The 14,186-nt window shown below is 47.1% G+C and overlaps 6 protein-coding genes across 6 annotated transcripts; 4 read left to right on the forward strand and 2 right to left on the reverse strand.

Moving 5' to 3' along the window:
* Positions 1-589: 589 nt before the first annotated feature.
* Positions 590-2,438, reverse strand: LY89DRAFT_601886 (uncharacterized protein; the record flags this gene model as incomplete). Its single annotated transcript, XM_018210221.1, has 8 exons — positions 590-910; positions 951-1,018; positions 1,088-1,297; positions 1,352-1,511; positions 1,559-1,768; positions 1,816-1,971; positions 2,031-2,325; positions 2,380-2,438. 8 exons carry the CDS (start codon positions 2,436-2,438, stop codon positions 590-592), a joined length of 1,479 nt encoding a protein of 492 aa, XP_018061431.1.
* A 710-nt stretch (positions 2,439-3,148) lies between these two features.
* On the forward strand, positions 3,149-4,305 carry LY89DRAFT_601887 (putative gibberellin 20 oxidase; the record flags this gene model as incomplete). The annotated part of the gene is made up of 4 exons (XM_018210222.1): positions 3,149-3,683; positions 3,736-3,855; positions 3,912-4,007; positions 4,064-4,305. 4 exons carry the CDS (start codon positions 3,149-3,151, stop codon positions 4,303-4,305), a joined length of 993 nt encoding a protein of 330 aa, XP_018061432.1.
* A 94-nt stretch (positions 4,306-4,399) lies between these two features.
* Positions 4,400-5,640, reverse strand: LY89DRAFT_712181 (glucose 1-dehydrogenase). Its single transcript, XM_018217957.1, has 4 exons — positions 5,489-5,640; positions 5,315-5,437; positions 5,010-5,262; positions 4,400-4,955 (listed from the first exon to the last, which is right to left on the reverse strand). Exons 1-4 carry the CDS (start codon positions 5,542-5,544, stop codon positions 4,476-4,478), a joined length of 912 nt encoding a protein of 303 aa, XP_018061433.1. The 5' UTR covers positions 5,545-5,640; the 3' UTR covers positions 4,400-4,475.
* A 1,397-nt stretch (positions 5,641-7,037) lies between these two features.
* LY89DRAFT_702512 (uncharacterized protein) lies at positions 7,038-7,932 on the forward strand (the record flags this gene model as incomplete). Its single annotated transcript, XM_018217260.1, has 3 exons — positions 7,038-7,121; positions 7,185-7,593; positions 7,709-7,932. 3 exons carry the CDS (start codon positions 7,038-7,040, stop codon positions 7,930-7,932), a joined length of 717 nt encoding a protein of 238 aa, XP_018061434.1.
* A 621-nt stretch (positions 7,933-8,553) lies between these two features.
* LY89DRAFT_743082 (uncharacterized protein) lies at positions 8,554-9,153 on the forward strand (the record flags this gene model as incomplete). Its single annotated transcript, XM_018220918.1, has 1 exon — positions 8,554-9,153. The coding sequence occupies one exon, from the start codon at positions 8,554-8,556 to the stop codon at positions 9,151-9,153; it is 600 nt and encodes a 199-aa protein (XP_018061435.1).
* A 475-nt stretch (positions 9,154-9,628) lies between these two features.
* Positions 9,629-13,646, forward strand: LY89DRAFT_789882 (uncharacterized protein). The gene is made up of 15 exons (XM_018223306.1): positions 9,629-10,141; positions 10,343-10,375; positions 10,427-10,528; positions 10,653-10,810; positions 10,873-10,945; positions 10,994-11,058; positions 11,108-11,614; positions 11,772-11,793; positions 11,841-11,868; positions 11,989-12,022; positions 12,077-12,108; positions 12,256-12,347; positions 12,401-12,427; positions 12,635-13,145; positions 13,194-13,646. Exons 1-15 carry the CDS (start codon positions 10,096-10,098, stop codon positions 13,234-13,236), a joined length of 1,773 nt encoding a protein of 590 aa, XP_018061436.1. The 5' UTR covers positions 9,629-10,095; the 3' UTR covers positions 13,237-13,646.
* Positions 13,647-14,186: the final 540 nt, after the last annotated feature.

A 14,186-nucleotide genomic window follows, 5' to 3' on the forward strand; every position in this document is an offset into this window, starting at 1 on the left:
TTCCGGTGCCGGCTCCCCACGTGTTGCCGCCTTGATTCCGATTCTGATCGACCTTTTCGCACATGGGAAGAGCGTGTCCATATTACGGGCGCACAGAATATTTCGATATTAATGACTCGCCTCAACGAGCGTATATTTTGACAACACGAGAGAGACATCATCAATATGGAGCGATTGGAATCACTACCTATATTCCGAAGCGATGCTGCTATCCAACAGCTCCTTTCCACCTTAACGACGCACGATCTAGAGGGATCAATGCTAGGGCATGGCTTTCAAAGCACTTACACCACGCTGTTGCAATACGAAGAAACAATCTTGTGGGACTTCACGAAGACTTTAGACTCGATGTTTGACTTTGGTTCATTTCCCATCCCACAGGACTTGGCAGCAGATAACCACAAGTGGTTATATTCATCCGTGCGAGAGAAATGGTACATCAATTCCGACTCTGAGTTCGATCAATAGAACGGAGGATCTTCATGGCACCAATTACGCCATGTGCTTTCTTTGATCAAATCCTACGTTCCTTCCTCCTGTCTATAATCATCTAAATCAACAGGAGATTCCAAACAGCACGATCGGCTCCTTAAATTGAGGCATCTGCCACCTTTTCTAAAGCGGAACCCTTCTGTTGCGTCTCTCCATCCTTTGAACCTGATTGATTCTCGTCTCCGCGACTACCGACAACAGCATGCTCTTCTAGCACATGCTTAGGAATTACAACATCCTCCTCGCCACTAAAATATTTTGTTTCTTCAATGTGGAACGCTGCCATGTACAAGAAGATAAGCACACCAGTGGTATAGAACGCGAAGATGCCACCCGCCTCTTTGATGTACGGAATGCCGATCGAGTCAAGCCCGAAGCAAATAGCTTCGCCTGCACCGAGGAAGCCACGGAACACACCCTATTCTATCTATCAGATGGCTTGAATTACTGCTAGGGACCAGCGGAATACTTGCTGCATAATTTGCCGCTTTTCGCGGTGAGTTGGTAAAGCATCCCAGATAATAGACTGCCCCGAAGTCAGACTTCCAATCAATCTTGGTCAAAAGAAAAGGGGAAAGAAAACAAGAGTCATTACGAATAAGGTATTGCCAGAGCGAAGAGGCAATCCAATTGAGCATGAAGAGGAAGAAAATGGCAACGAATTCGCCGTCTGTCCAGTCTGTGAGATGTCCTGGGGTTGCGTGGCGATCGTAGTTTCGCGTTCTTACAATTTCCCAAATCCAGGCTCCGATGAGTGGGATCCCCACAACAGCAAGTCCAATGAAGGCTCTCGTCCGTCGGTGCCCTACAATCGGTTAGCTCTCAATCTCTAATCTTGAGTTCCGCATCAAGCACTCACAGGCTTTGTGGTCCAAGATAAGTTGTAGGCCATATCCGAATGGAACCTGGAGGACGACCGAGATAAATCCTAAGAGACATCGAGTTCTCAGATTATTGTGATATGCGTTGACCGAGCCGCCGTACACGAGGAAACACTCAGCAGGCAGGAAAGCCGGAACCTTTTGCCGTCAGCATACTAGAAATCGCAGTGGCTGATCCAACGAACCATTAAGAGCAGTTTCCAATCTGTGAAAATTTCAAGATTGGCTTTGAGTTCCTGCACAAACCCTCGAGCTTTGATTGCCGCAATGGGCGTGCCGTCGTCTCTTATTATGGTCGCTGGGTCTTGCAGGAGAAAGAAACCAGCAACGGCGCCGGTGCCTTGCAAAACCAGGAAGATTATATAGACCGATGGCGGCACCCCAGCAGCAACAGTCTATCATTCGTCAGCAGTGTTCGCAGCCCTACCGGATATCAACATACCGAGTCACGGTTGATGATCAGGGGAATTATCCCGCCCACAATAGATCCACATGCTTGAATGTTGATGGACATTGTAATGAACGATCCTCGATTGTCTTCTTCCGAGTATGACATAGCTATGTATCCCATAGTAACAAAAACCAGCCCGGAACCGATCTCGGGATTGTCAGCTCGACGATCTCGACCTTTTTTGGAACAAGGCGACAATTACTCACACCAATGAGCACACCAGCAGCAATGGGAAAGCCTTCTTTGCCCGTGGCGTCGAAATACCAAAGACTTCCCACATACACCATATAGCCACAAACTCCGAGAGGAGCAGTGACAGCTGGACCGATGGTGTTTAGGACACTGCCGCCGAATGAAGAAGAGAAGAACCACACCGAACAGAGGGTAGCGTTCACAATCTGGACCGTTTGTGCATTGTTGGGTCGTCCGCCGCCGGCACCTAGAAGATTCAGAGCAACATACAGGCCAGCTGTCAGCGCAACCAGATAGCCCATAATGATACTTCGTCCGTATTAGCCACTAGTTCTCAGCTAGAATACTAGAAGGGCAACTGACTTTTGCCAGAATGGACTGTGGAGCCGAAGCTCAGGGATGCCTGGAACTTTGATTGCCATTTTCTTCGGAATCCGGCTGAGATCAGTGGGAGATGTGGTCTCTCGTATGGTTTTGCGGAAAGCCTCTTGAACGAAACACGATTCAGGAGAAGTTATCACCCGTGATTGAAATTCTTAAGTGTAAAGGAGACACTGTCATTGGTATATGAGAAGGGACGCAAGATGCATTTGTAGATCCGCACCGACAAGGAATCCAAATTCCGGGTGTTCACAATTGATATCTTATATTGAGAACTGATATCAGCCATCCAATTCTTGCATGCATTGTGGGTGGATCTTGATACTAAACTCCCCAGCCTAACATGCCCCAGTGGCGATCATTACGCTCAAGACCGACTGATAAAGGAAATTTACAAGACAAAGCTGATAAGTGGGATAGTACTGGCACTGGTAACTGGGTGCGAGAGTGCGATAAGCTTCAACTGGTATCGGCACCGTCCTCCGAACGTGCTATGATAGAGTTTCTCGAGAGCTGATCGTTTCCAAGAGTGGAGGACCAAGTGGGAAAACACTCAACAATTGATTGTCCAACCATGCTCTGGAGATTTCGTCCTGGTTATCAAATCGTGTCTTTGATGTAGCTTTTCCTATTCTTCTTCTGCGATCCTATGATAATCAAACTCTTCACCACTATCTTCTTAAATCTTAGTCCGTTGCGGGCAGAGAAAGTACCTCACTTATCTAGTTCAAGGCATCTGTTTAATTGCAAGATGGGTTCTATTGAAGATGCAGGCAACATTCATATCCCACTGGTCGATATCTCACCGTATTTTTCTGGAGACGCAGTCGGGAAGCAGAAAGTTGCGGACGAGATTCGTGACGCCTTCGAGAATCAAGGTTTTCTTCAAGTCATAGGCCACACTGTCCCGTTGGATATTCAGGACCGCTACCTCGCAGCAATCGCCGAGTTCTTCTCCCTTCCTCTCGCAGACAAGGAGTCAGTCTCTCAATCAAATTCGAAATGCCATCGAGGGTATGAGCGCATCGGAGGACAGAAATTAGATGAGTTAGACGAAAATGCCACTCCTGACCAGAAAGAGGGGTTTTCGATCAGGCGCGAGAGGCCTTTGGGAAGATTCTTGGAAGGCCCAAATCAATGGCCTGCGACGATGCCACATCTAAAGGATGTCTACATGGAGTATTTCGATGCAGTTCATCAGCTTTCGAAGACGATGTTCAGGCTTATTGCTCTTTCCTTGGGTCTTTCTGAAGATCACTTTGATTATTTCGCTTCGGACCCTAATAGTGAGTTTACTTATCCTTCGATCACTTGGGCATGAACTGACACTTCCCCAAGGTATTTGTCTATGTCGCGCGCATCATTATCCACCAACCCCTAAAGACTCTGCGGGAAGAACTCGAGGGGTTGGGGCGCACTCCGACTTCGGTGCTCTCACCCTTCTACTCCAAGATAATGGTTAATTCCTCCCCCACCTTTGCCTGTTGAGCACCTCCAATTAACTGTCCCAAAAGTCGGCGGACTAGAAGTGCTCCACAAACCCACCTCAACTTGGCATGCTGTTACGCCAATCCAAGGGGCTTATGTTGTCAATATCGGAGACCTAATGCGTAAATTTTCAGCCCATTAGCTCCATCCCAGGAATGCTCCACTAACGTGCTCCTAGAGATATGGACCAACAATCGCTACAAGTCAACGATGCACCGGGTCATCAGCCCTTTGAGCGAGCATGACAGATATTCGTCTGCGTTTTTCAACGATGGTGCTCTGGATACAATTGTTGAGTGTATTTCAACGTGCTTGGGTCCAGGGGAAAAACCAATGTACGCGCCCATTAGAGTCGAGGACCATTGTATCAAAAGATACCAGCAAAGTTATGGGGCTGGTGGGACTAAGATTACTGTTTGATTTTTGATTATTGTAATGTCTTTGTAATGTACGTGGCACTTGGGGAGTTGGACTCCTGATCAAATCGTAGTTGTTTGAATCTAGACAGCGTCTTATCCCCTACAATAAAATCTTCGGGAAATTACTTTATTGCTATATGCACCAAATACAAGTCAGCAAATCAAAGAGCGCTACACATCAGCACCACCTTTCACCTCGATACCCCCAAATGTACCAGCCTTGAATTCGTGAACCATCTCTTCCATGGTGACCCATTCCACTCCTTCATGGTTGTTGATATACTCAAACAGTCTCTCATGCATTAGTTTAACTTGCGGTTTCCCACTGACCTGCGGATGGATGGACATCGGGAAAATAAAGGAGTCATACTCCCTATACAGATAATCAAACTGGTCTTTCCAAAGTTGTTCTACAACGCGGGTGTCAACGTAGCCGTGGGTCGATGCTTGTTTGAGGGAGAGCTGAAATGGTGGCCAATCGTCGAGATGCCAGTTGGCAGGAACTTCGACAATTGAAGATGGCTTGAGAGCTGTCATAGGCGTCATCCAGGTGGAGGCTTCTTTCTCGACGTTGGTCTCAACCCAGCTCTCAGAGCCCGACGGAGCGTAGTACATTTGGGAGTCGTGATGCATGAATGAATGGTCGTATTCCTATAAAACGGGAGTCAGGTCCCGTCATCTAGTAGCAGGGATAATGAGACTTACAATCCCGAATTCTTCAAGCAGTTTGATAGTTTTTTTGGACGTGTCCCATGCTGGTGCCGTCCATCCTTTTGGCTTCTTCCCCGTAAATTTGGTGAGAATATCAATCGATTTAGTTAGGATATCCCTTTGTTGCTTTTCGGTGAGAGTTCCCACAAATTCATGCGTATATCCATGAAGTCCAATTTCATGACCTGCATCTCGGACCTTCGCCAACTGTTCTGGGAAGGATTCGATCGAATGTGCTGGCACAAACCTTTGCATGTTAACTAATCTGTTATGAGTGTTTGAAAGGGCCTTTTGTCTACCATGTTGTCTTGATGCCGAATTTCTCCCACAATTTCAAGAGGCGATCGATCCCAACGGTGGCTCCAAAAATTCCTCGCGATACATCGGTCGGATTTGCTCGTGCTCCAGTCCTCGTGTTGAGCCTGAGAGTGGGGTTAGTTTCCACTCCTGAATGCGAAGTATGGGTTACTTACCAGCCACTCACAGCATCCACATCAATACCATATCCTACTAATACTCGTTTCCCCATGATAACGGTAACAAAGATATAGTTGAAGTTCTGAATTCTCTAATATCCGAACACTTTCGTAAATGTAGATGATCTGGGTGACGTAGTTGCTTATCTCCTCGAATTAGAAATGCATAAGCATAAAGGTGGGAGGCAGCAAAATTTATAGAGCAAGAAATGATAGGGTGGGATATAGTCTCTATCACATTGCACATGCACACGGCTCGGGTAGAGAAAGGGCATCATGATAAGGTTCAGACTATAGATGCCAACAATAATGTGTTGGTTTCATTATATTATATTGTAGGTTACTATAAAATTAGAGTGCTATCCCCTTCTTTGCGAAACTTACATCTAGAACGACGCCGATGTAACCAAAGGAAAGTATCACCGCCGGTATACAAAACCCTTCACAACATTAGCCAATGACCCTCAATGGCTTCATAGAAGAGGATCGGAAGGAGCACTGACAATCTTCAATCCGGATCCCTGGTGCTCGGGTCGATCGAAAACTTGTGTATAGGCGGACGAACAGGAAAGAGAGCGTCAAAACTATCATGACTACGCTCACTCCAACTATCGCCTTCTGCTGCGACGGGAGGTCGATGAGATTCGAACTTTGTCCTGGAGCCGGCGCGGTCGTCGGTGTTGTTGCAAGATCTGCCTAATTGCTCATGCTGGTTGGTTGACTTTGAGATCTGATGATTTTCCTTAAGGGACATACAAGAACAAAACGTCGCGGTCACGACAGACGAGAAGTAAGCAAAGCACGAGGTATAGACAGATACATAAGCCATACTTGTAATTAATATGAGGGACACTCGGTCCACGAAAAGCGTCACAAATACGCGAGCGTGGGCCGTAAATAGCACTTGCTGTAATAGGGCAGAAAAATGATATGCAAGCGGCTCAGTTGCAATGCTACAGTACCCAGCTCAAGAAAGGCCATTTGCAGACGGTGACCGGCTCGGGGACGACCCCCGACATCTGAGTACTTTTCACGGCACGACCCGCTTCTATCGCTGTAATCTGGGTTGTATAAACCATGGATGAAAAGGCCCCACCACGCGGCTCGTGTAGTTTGATATGTATTTCTGCTGCGGTAGTATATCCTACATCCTCCATCCTGCTCGAGTTTATCCTGCTCAACAACTCATCTTTATGTAAAGTCTTCGACCTCAGACCTTACATCAACCCCACTCCAGCAACAAACACGACCCGGAGCTGGCTCTCCTAGGCAACGACTGGGAGCAAGCAACATCCTCGGCATATTATTATCTGCACGCCAAATGGCTTTTCAGCGAGGATAAATTTCAAGGATACCGATGTTGGTAGTAATGTTGGTGATGTTGGGAAAATGGACCTGCACCTCGATCAACCCACCAATCGGACCACACATAGCTTTCGCAACCTCGTGCTCGAGGGCGCGTATATAGCATACCCTAGAGCATCGGAATCTCACTACGTTTCACAACCACAGCCCTTCCAAATTAAATACAAAGAAAGCCAAAGCGATGTCTACGACTGCCACTACACCTCCCATATACTCGGACTCTCCTCTGGCATTGATCGCCACCCCACAGTTCGAAACAGGCAAGGTAAACCGCTTCGAACGCCGCCGCTCAATTATTTGAGTGCTTGCTGATTGAAGCCCTCAACAGGATGACCCTTTCACCGTTGAGGCTTCCCACATGGCTCTGAGTCACAATGCCTTCATCCGCGGCTTCAATAGCATATATCAGACAGCGCCCCGGCTCACTCTGCTCGCTGATAAGAAGGACTTTGTCGGCTACTGTCTAGCTTGGGTTGACTGTGTCTCTACGCACCATCACTACGAAGAAACGGAGCTTTTCCCTAATATCAACAAGAATGCGGGTCAGACGGGCTTGATGGCTGGTGCGGTTCACGAACAAGAACTGTTCCAGGGTGGAATGGAAAAGTTCAGGGGCTATCTCGTGGAAAAAGCTGAGAATTTCAAGAGCGACGAGCTGATTTCAATCATGGATTGCTTCAAAGAGCCGCTTTGGAACCACCTCAAGGCTGAACCACCGCCATTGTCGCTCTTGCGAAGTACAGTACTCCAGACAAGCCAATTCCCATATTAGAAATTGCTAATGCTGCAGGTAAGCATAGTCTAGCACGCGTTCCTTCTTCGTCTGCTAAGTCACCTGCGTTTTTCTTTTAGGTAAGAAACAGGTTGGTTTGAGCATCATGTTCAACATCCTGCCCGTGTTCTTCTTGAACATGGAAACTGTTCAGTTTGAGGGTGGCATGTGGCATGAAGTCTTTCCGCCTCTAAAAGGCCTAGGTAGGACGGTGATGAACAAGGTCGTGCCAAAGTGGCAATCAGGTCAGTGGCGTTTCTGTAGCTGCGATGCTGACGGTAAAGTCAAGCCGCTAGCTGTCTGAGAGTACTGGCATGTTGGTGGTGATAAAGGCCTCAGGGGAAAGTATCCGCACTTGACCTCAGATCATTGCCAAGCGGTGTAGGCCTTCGTGAATAGCATGATCTGAAAGATTACCGGTAGAATGAATGAAAAGAACGACATTGGGTTTTTGTGAAGAACTTGGCTTTGACTAAACGGTGCCTCTGCAAACAGACGTTGCGTTGCCAAAAACATGTGTTGTAATGAACAGAAAGAGTTCCTACCTATTATCGAACGTGGCGTTATGGGAGATGATGATAATATCTATACCTGCTTATCAGCTCGATGAATTCATGGAAAGTTTATTCGGAGAAGTTAGAGACCCTCAACTGATTCAGAAAGTTCGGGATATAGCTGTCGAATCGTGTCGGTTCGATGTCAATATTCACGGAACAAATGGCTACACCTCCACTGTACCCAACGGCTTCTATACGAATTAGTTGACCACCCATCAGCGAGGGAAAAGATGTGAGGATGGAATACTGCATCACACCACAGGCACGATGCGAGCTTCATCTCGTATATTCTCGAACACGAAAGTGTAGTTCAATCACCAGAGTATGTGCGCAGGCAGCTCCACAGCGAGCTTGCCACTTCAATACTCATGCACATCGATCAGGAAGAAGTCAACGCTCGCCTCGCAGTCCAAAGGCAAGAGTATATTTCCAAGAAAACAAACTCAGATTTGTTGCTCCTTGATTTGAGTAGGGGGACGTATTACACGTGGATGCGGACGACAGCTGCGGATACCTCCCAATGCTCCTTCACCTTTGTTTTCTTCTGCTGTTTAGCGGCGGAATCTGGCCAAACATTCTTCTCTGGTGTCTGTCAGCATTATATCTCAAGTGCGCTCAGTCGGCACCTTGCCAACTTGTACCGGCAATACAATGACTATGGGTCTGTTGCTCGCGACAGAGCCAAAGGGAACTTAAACAGGCTGAATTTCCCTGAGTTTCTGGAGGAAATTGCTTATAAGGAGGCAAATAATGAGGAATTTATGAAATCGAATCTCTTATTCATCGCTGATTACGAGAGGGAATGTATGAATCATGCCCTGATGAGGCTTCAGGCGGAGATGGCACATGATAAGCAACGGGTACTGAAGGTGAATGCGTTGAAGGTTTACATTGACACCGTAGACCTTTACGAGCAGGTCTACGCTGCAAGGACGTATCAAATTGAGTGCGGTGACTCCAGAGAGTAGTTGGTGGAATTGGAACTGGGGTTTCTCTGGAAGGTTTGAAGGCTGAATGTGATAAGCATTGTTTACGCTTGGTGTTTGCTCTGGGAGAGCCCCTGAGAAATTCTCCATGATCGTTCGTAGGGTCTGGCCTTATATTGAATGACACAAGCTCTTTCTCTTTTATCTTCGACCCTTGGGCTTGTTATTCATACAGCATTAATGTCTTCTCTCGGTCTCTGCTCTTCATTGCCTCCAGAATATGATCTACAACACGACATAAATATCTTTCTTTCAAAGAATCTGCTTTCCTATTTATGTTGTCCCACAAAATCTGGAACAATGCTATCTTTCATTCCAATTCTCAAGGTATAGAAGAGTCGGAGGTTGCGCAGTTTGGAGACCACAGGAAGGTCAAGCTCTGCGGGCTTACGTAAGCGTACACAAACAAGAGACATCTGTCTGTCTCGATCGTATACGCACTGACACCAATGGAGCAGCAGCAGGCACGAGCGTGTCAAAGTCTGCTTCTTCATCTTTGCATCAAACTCTACCTAGGTACTGACCAGTGTTCCGGCACGCCCTAATCAGATGCCGCGCTCCATAACATCATAAATGCCGCACCTCACCGAGCTTCCACACGTGGTTTTTTCACCATAACACACTCGCTCGTGTCTATGTTTCTACTCGATCATCTTCATTCCTTATTTGCTTCATCTGACACGTACAGCTGTTCATGCTCGTGTATCAGGACTGAGGGATCGCAGTCCCCCTTCTTTGAATCCGCGATTTAGTTTGCGTTATCGCGAGAATCACCGGTGCTGCTGCCTTGTTCCTCGCCCGGAGTCCAGCGTGCGTGGTACATCCACCCAGTTGTCCAATTTTCCATGCGCAACCTGAATTTACAGAATACAACATACTGCGAATCCAGACCTCAGATTCCTTGGATTGATTCGCATTCTCAAGATGGCTTTGCAAGAAATTGGGTTTTATGGTGGGATGGCATTGCTAAGTGAGTACCCACAGATTTGCTCATCTGCCCATGTGAATTTCTTCAAGTCGCCTAACATGCTATAAGCATGACTTCAAGTCTGAACTTGACCATGTGCTCATCTGAGGATTGGTTGATTATTTGGCAGTACGAAATGCGAGAGTGAATGAACATCCGAATGAGCCCTTTGTTTGAGCTGTATGCTAACGTCCTTCTGTTTAGTCAGCTCCATCACCGGACCAGGACTGACCACAAGTCTGACAACCCATAGATGCTAGTTTGAAGTTTTGCTAATCCTGAACAAAGTCCCTCTCTTGTACCAAGAAGCTGGTTGGTTGACGCCAACGCTAGCATTCGTCCTCTTTGGCTGCTTGGCAGGAATTACCTCTCTTTTTCTCGTAGAGACAAGTAAACATACTTTCTTTTCACTCCCTCTCACAAGCCCAATGTTTGGGCTTCCGACCAAGTTTCACCCCTATTCGGAAGCTTCGGCGCCTACTTTCATCTCAAAGCATGCACTAACTTTCTGGAGTGTCCACCATTCATGGCAACGAAGCTTTCCAGGCTCGCGTTGAATTCAGCACTGTTGCTCATTTGTATCTGGGAGACAAAGCGCACATCATCATGCAAGTGCTTCTCTATTGCGCCTTACAAAGTGTCAATGTTTCAAGCATCATAATATCAGAGCAGGTACGCGCAAACCTCCTCTGTTGTGCTGTCCATCGCAGGATATTAATCAGGCAGCTTGATAGACCATGGACTCCTTACTCATTCAACTGTTCCATAAGAGTTGTGCTTTGAGTTTCACGAAAGGATGGGTGTGTGGTACGTATGAGGATTCTCCCTGTCGAACCAACATTGACATTAGTCCAGTATCTTCAATTGACTCTTCTGGGTTGATTTTTGATTCTTACATTCTATTCTCTTTCGGCTACCTCGTAAGCTATGCAAAATTACAATAAATACCAGGACACTGACTTCAATCAGATAGCTGCTGCTATGGTTCTACCATTGTCAGTGATGAGCCTCGTTCAGAATATCAAGTTTCAACTGATTTCGGTCGCAACCCTCTTCTTTGTTATGATAGTTTGGATCTTTCTCTTCGCCAGTCATGGGTTAGACTTGGCCGTTCCAGCCATTGGTCACAATCAAAGTGCCCTTGTTGGGTTTACTCTCAGCAACTTTGCCTTTCTTGATCCCACTAACAAACTGCAGATCACCACAGTTCCGTCTTTCATCAACGAGCTTTCTCGACGTGTTTCCATACGCAGATCTATCGCATATCCGATAGTTATTTGTGTGGCTTTGTACATTATCATCGGATTGACTGGTGCTGCGAGTTTTCAGATAGACCCCTCATCTGATCTCCTCGCGACCCTCAGCGCTGCGAAGAAACACAACATCTTGATCATCATCGTCAACATTCTGTTCCCGATCTCTGTCCTTGTCACCTCGGTACCCGTTTTCGCTATTGTGATTCGGTACAATCTTGTAGTAAGTTTACCCCAACACCCAACTACGCACTCGTTGTATGCGGGCTCCGGAGGCTTCAAGTTGTTTCAGGAGCGAGACAGCACGTTCCAAGATAGCTCAGGGCCGTCGGAGCAGCCTAATCGATTGTCGGGTTTTTACAGTGCTGATAATGTGTCAGCGGGGAAACCTTTGCTCCAACAGTAGGTGCGACTGTGAAGATTCGAGACAGCAGAAGCTAAATTTTTAGGATGGGCCATTGTTTGGGCGAGTCTAATGTACGTCAGATCATCCTTGATTGTAGGACAAGTTGGAAGCCGACCTCTTGGGACACTCTTCCGGGAGAACTCACATCAGCTCCTTGATACTTTTGCGAACAGAGACTGATTTTTTAATAGTCCATGGGTTCTGATAATTCCTTTTCAGACTAAGGTACGTACTTAATGCCTGTTGTTTGTGTCTCTTATCCTATCTGACTGCTCATAGGGATGGCTGGTTTTAGTGATGAATTGGAGCTCGTAAGTAACGTCTTCGGAACTAAATCACCTTTCCTCGATTGTCTCATGAGTCATGGTCGCTACATGATTTAAAGAAGCAAACTAACTCCCGAAATGCTCCTTGATTGCCTCAGAGAATTATACTGACTCGAGTATGTCAATGTTTAGCTTGATCTTCGGATCTTCAACCAACTTCATAATTCCGCTCACTCTTTATATTTCATCGAAGACCCACACAGCAAGCACAATCGATACATCAGGTACATCCAAGTCGAGCTCTCTGCACTGCAATATCTTATTGATGCTATCATAGGTGGTGATCTTTTTGTCCTGCATCGGGGTAATTCTACCACATCAGCGCGGTCCCATCGGAGATCGTCGATTTCTGCACGGAGAAGTTTCGCCCCAGAAGGCATTCCTTAATTGGTGACGACACTTGCCGATGAAGAGAATAGCATACACTTATATGAGGCGTCTTCCTCGCCTCTCGTTGTGGTGACTTCACCTGCTGAATTGCCGAGAGGGAGTCTAATTTATGAACCCGAAGAAAACGCCTCCAAGAAATCTAACGAAGCAATCGACGTCGCTGATTTGGGTCAAGAGTCCTCGTCGTCCGGGCTTGATCCATCGTCCATACCCCTCCGAGTTGTGTATTCTCCAGCCGTATCGAGGAATCCAAGCATTGGTCATGGGTCTCAAAGGGGAACAGCGATCTCCAACTCGGATCTGCCTTCAGAAAGTACTGAAGAGATACTCATTCCCTCGCATCTTGCCCCGAATGCACCATCGTTAGAAGCTCAGAGATCCTCAGAAGGTCATACATTGCGCAGGAGAAGTTCCACTGCGTCAAGGGACAACACCAGGTCTTCCTACCAACCATCGAGCAACCCAAACGCCCCACCAGAGCGATCTTTCTCACAAGAGCGGGACCGCGACGAAGAACATATCCAGGGTGTATTCAAGGCTCTTCCTCGCAGAAAATGGCTACCAGAAACTCTACTTGCGAGAATATGTCTTGCGATTGTGACTTGCTGCGTATTGGGAAATCTCATCTATACGTGAGTAGCATCCACGGGAAAGTGGGATACACAAGCTAATCTGGATAGGATTGTCGAAACTGCACGGGGTCATAGCCCACTGAGTGGTTGAGCGTGCGATAGTCCTGGACAAATCAATTACCGTGCCGTAGATGGCGGAGTTTGCCACCATTACACAATCAACTGAGGTGGCACGAATATCCTCATGGGAGCCGATCGACGAATCTACTCGTCGGGATTTTCAGTACACTGGAGGATTTGGAGCTGGAAAAGTACCAAAGGGAGATCTGATTCAACTAAGCTTTCATGACTTGAGTCACGAGAGATGGCAATACTCCCGTATGGTGCAGCTAGATCATATGAGATGCTTCAGCTCAGTGGGCGAGAACCTGATGAGGGGTTTTTTTTGGAAGTGCGAAAGAAGTAAACGCGGTGAAGAGGTCAAGTTTGACATGCTGCTGCGAATGATCGAAAGGATGGAAATGTTATCCTCAAGTAACAAAGTCCAGAACCCCCACGTAGAATATCATGTGCTCCCAGTGTTTCTCCATCCCACGACCCCTTACCGGTAGGTCACAACCGAGTTTCGTTCCCCTAGGCCGAGCACAGTCTAGCTAGCGAATTGACGAACAAAACAACCTCGGCATGTCTGACAAGCGGATCTTTCCGATCTCGGGAACGATAGGAGGCCATGCTCCTCCTCGTGCTCATGCACCTCTGCCGACCGCGCATGAAGCTCTGGGTGGCTTGTGATTTTGCGGGGAACCCGTGAAAAACGTCACCGAGGATCAGAGACAAAGGGCGAGCGCAAGCTGGGTCCCGAACAGAAAGAAAGACGCGATGAAAACATTTGCACTCTATCTTTGCTGCTCTCCGACTTCAATGAGAGTGCATTTTTATTTACATATACTTGTCCTTCTCTCTCAGATCTGCTGTCCGCAAAACAACCTTTCGTCCATCTAAGCACGGGTCCTCGACTCATGTTTCCCTATGCCGTGGTACCTCGTTTCTAGACCCCTCCGCTTCGCCGAGCTAAAGCACCTTTCTGGCCACGCGCTGAGA

The sequence above is a fragment of the Mollisia scopiformis genome (assembly GCF_001500285.1).
Source record: "Mollisia scopiformis unplaced genomic scaffold LY89scaffold_38, whole genome shotgun sequence".
NCBI lineage: Eukaryota > Fungi > Ascomycota > Leotiomycetes > Helotiales > Mollisiaceae > Mollisia > Mollisia scopiformis.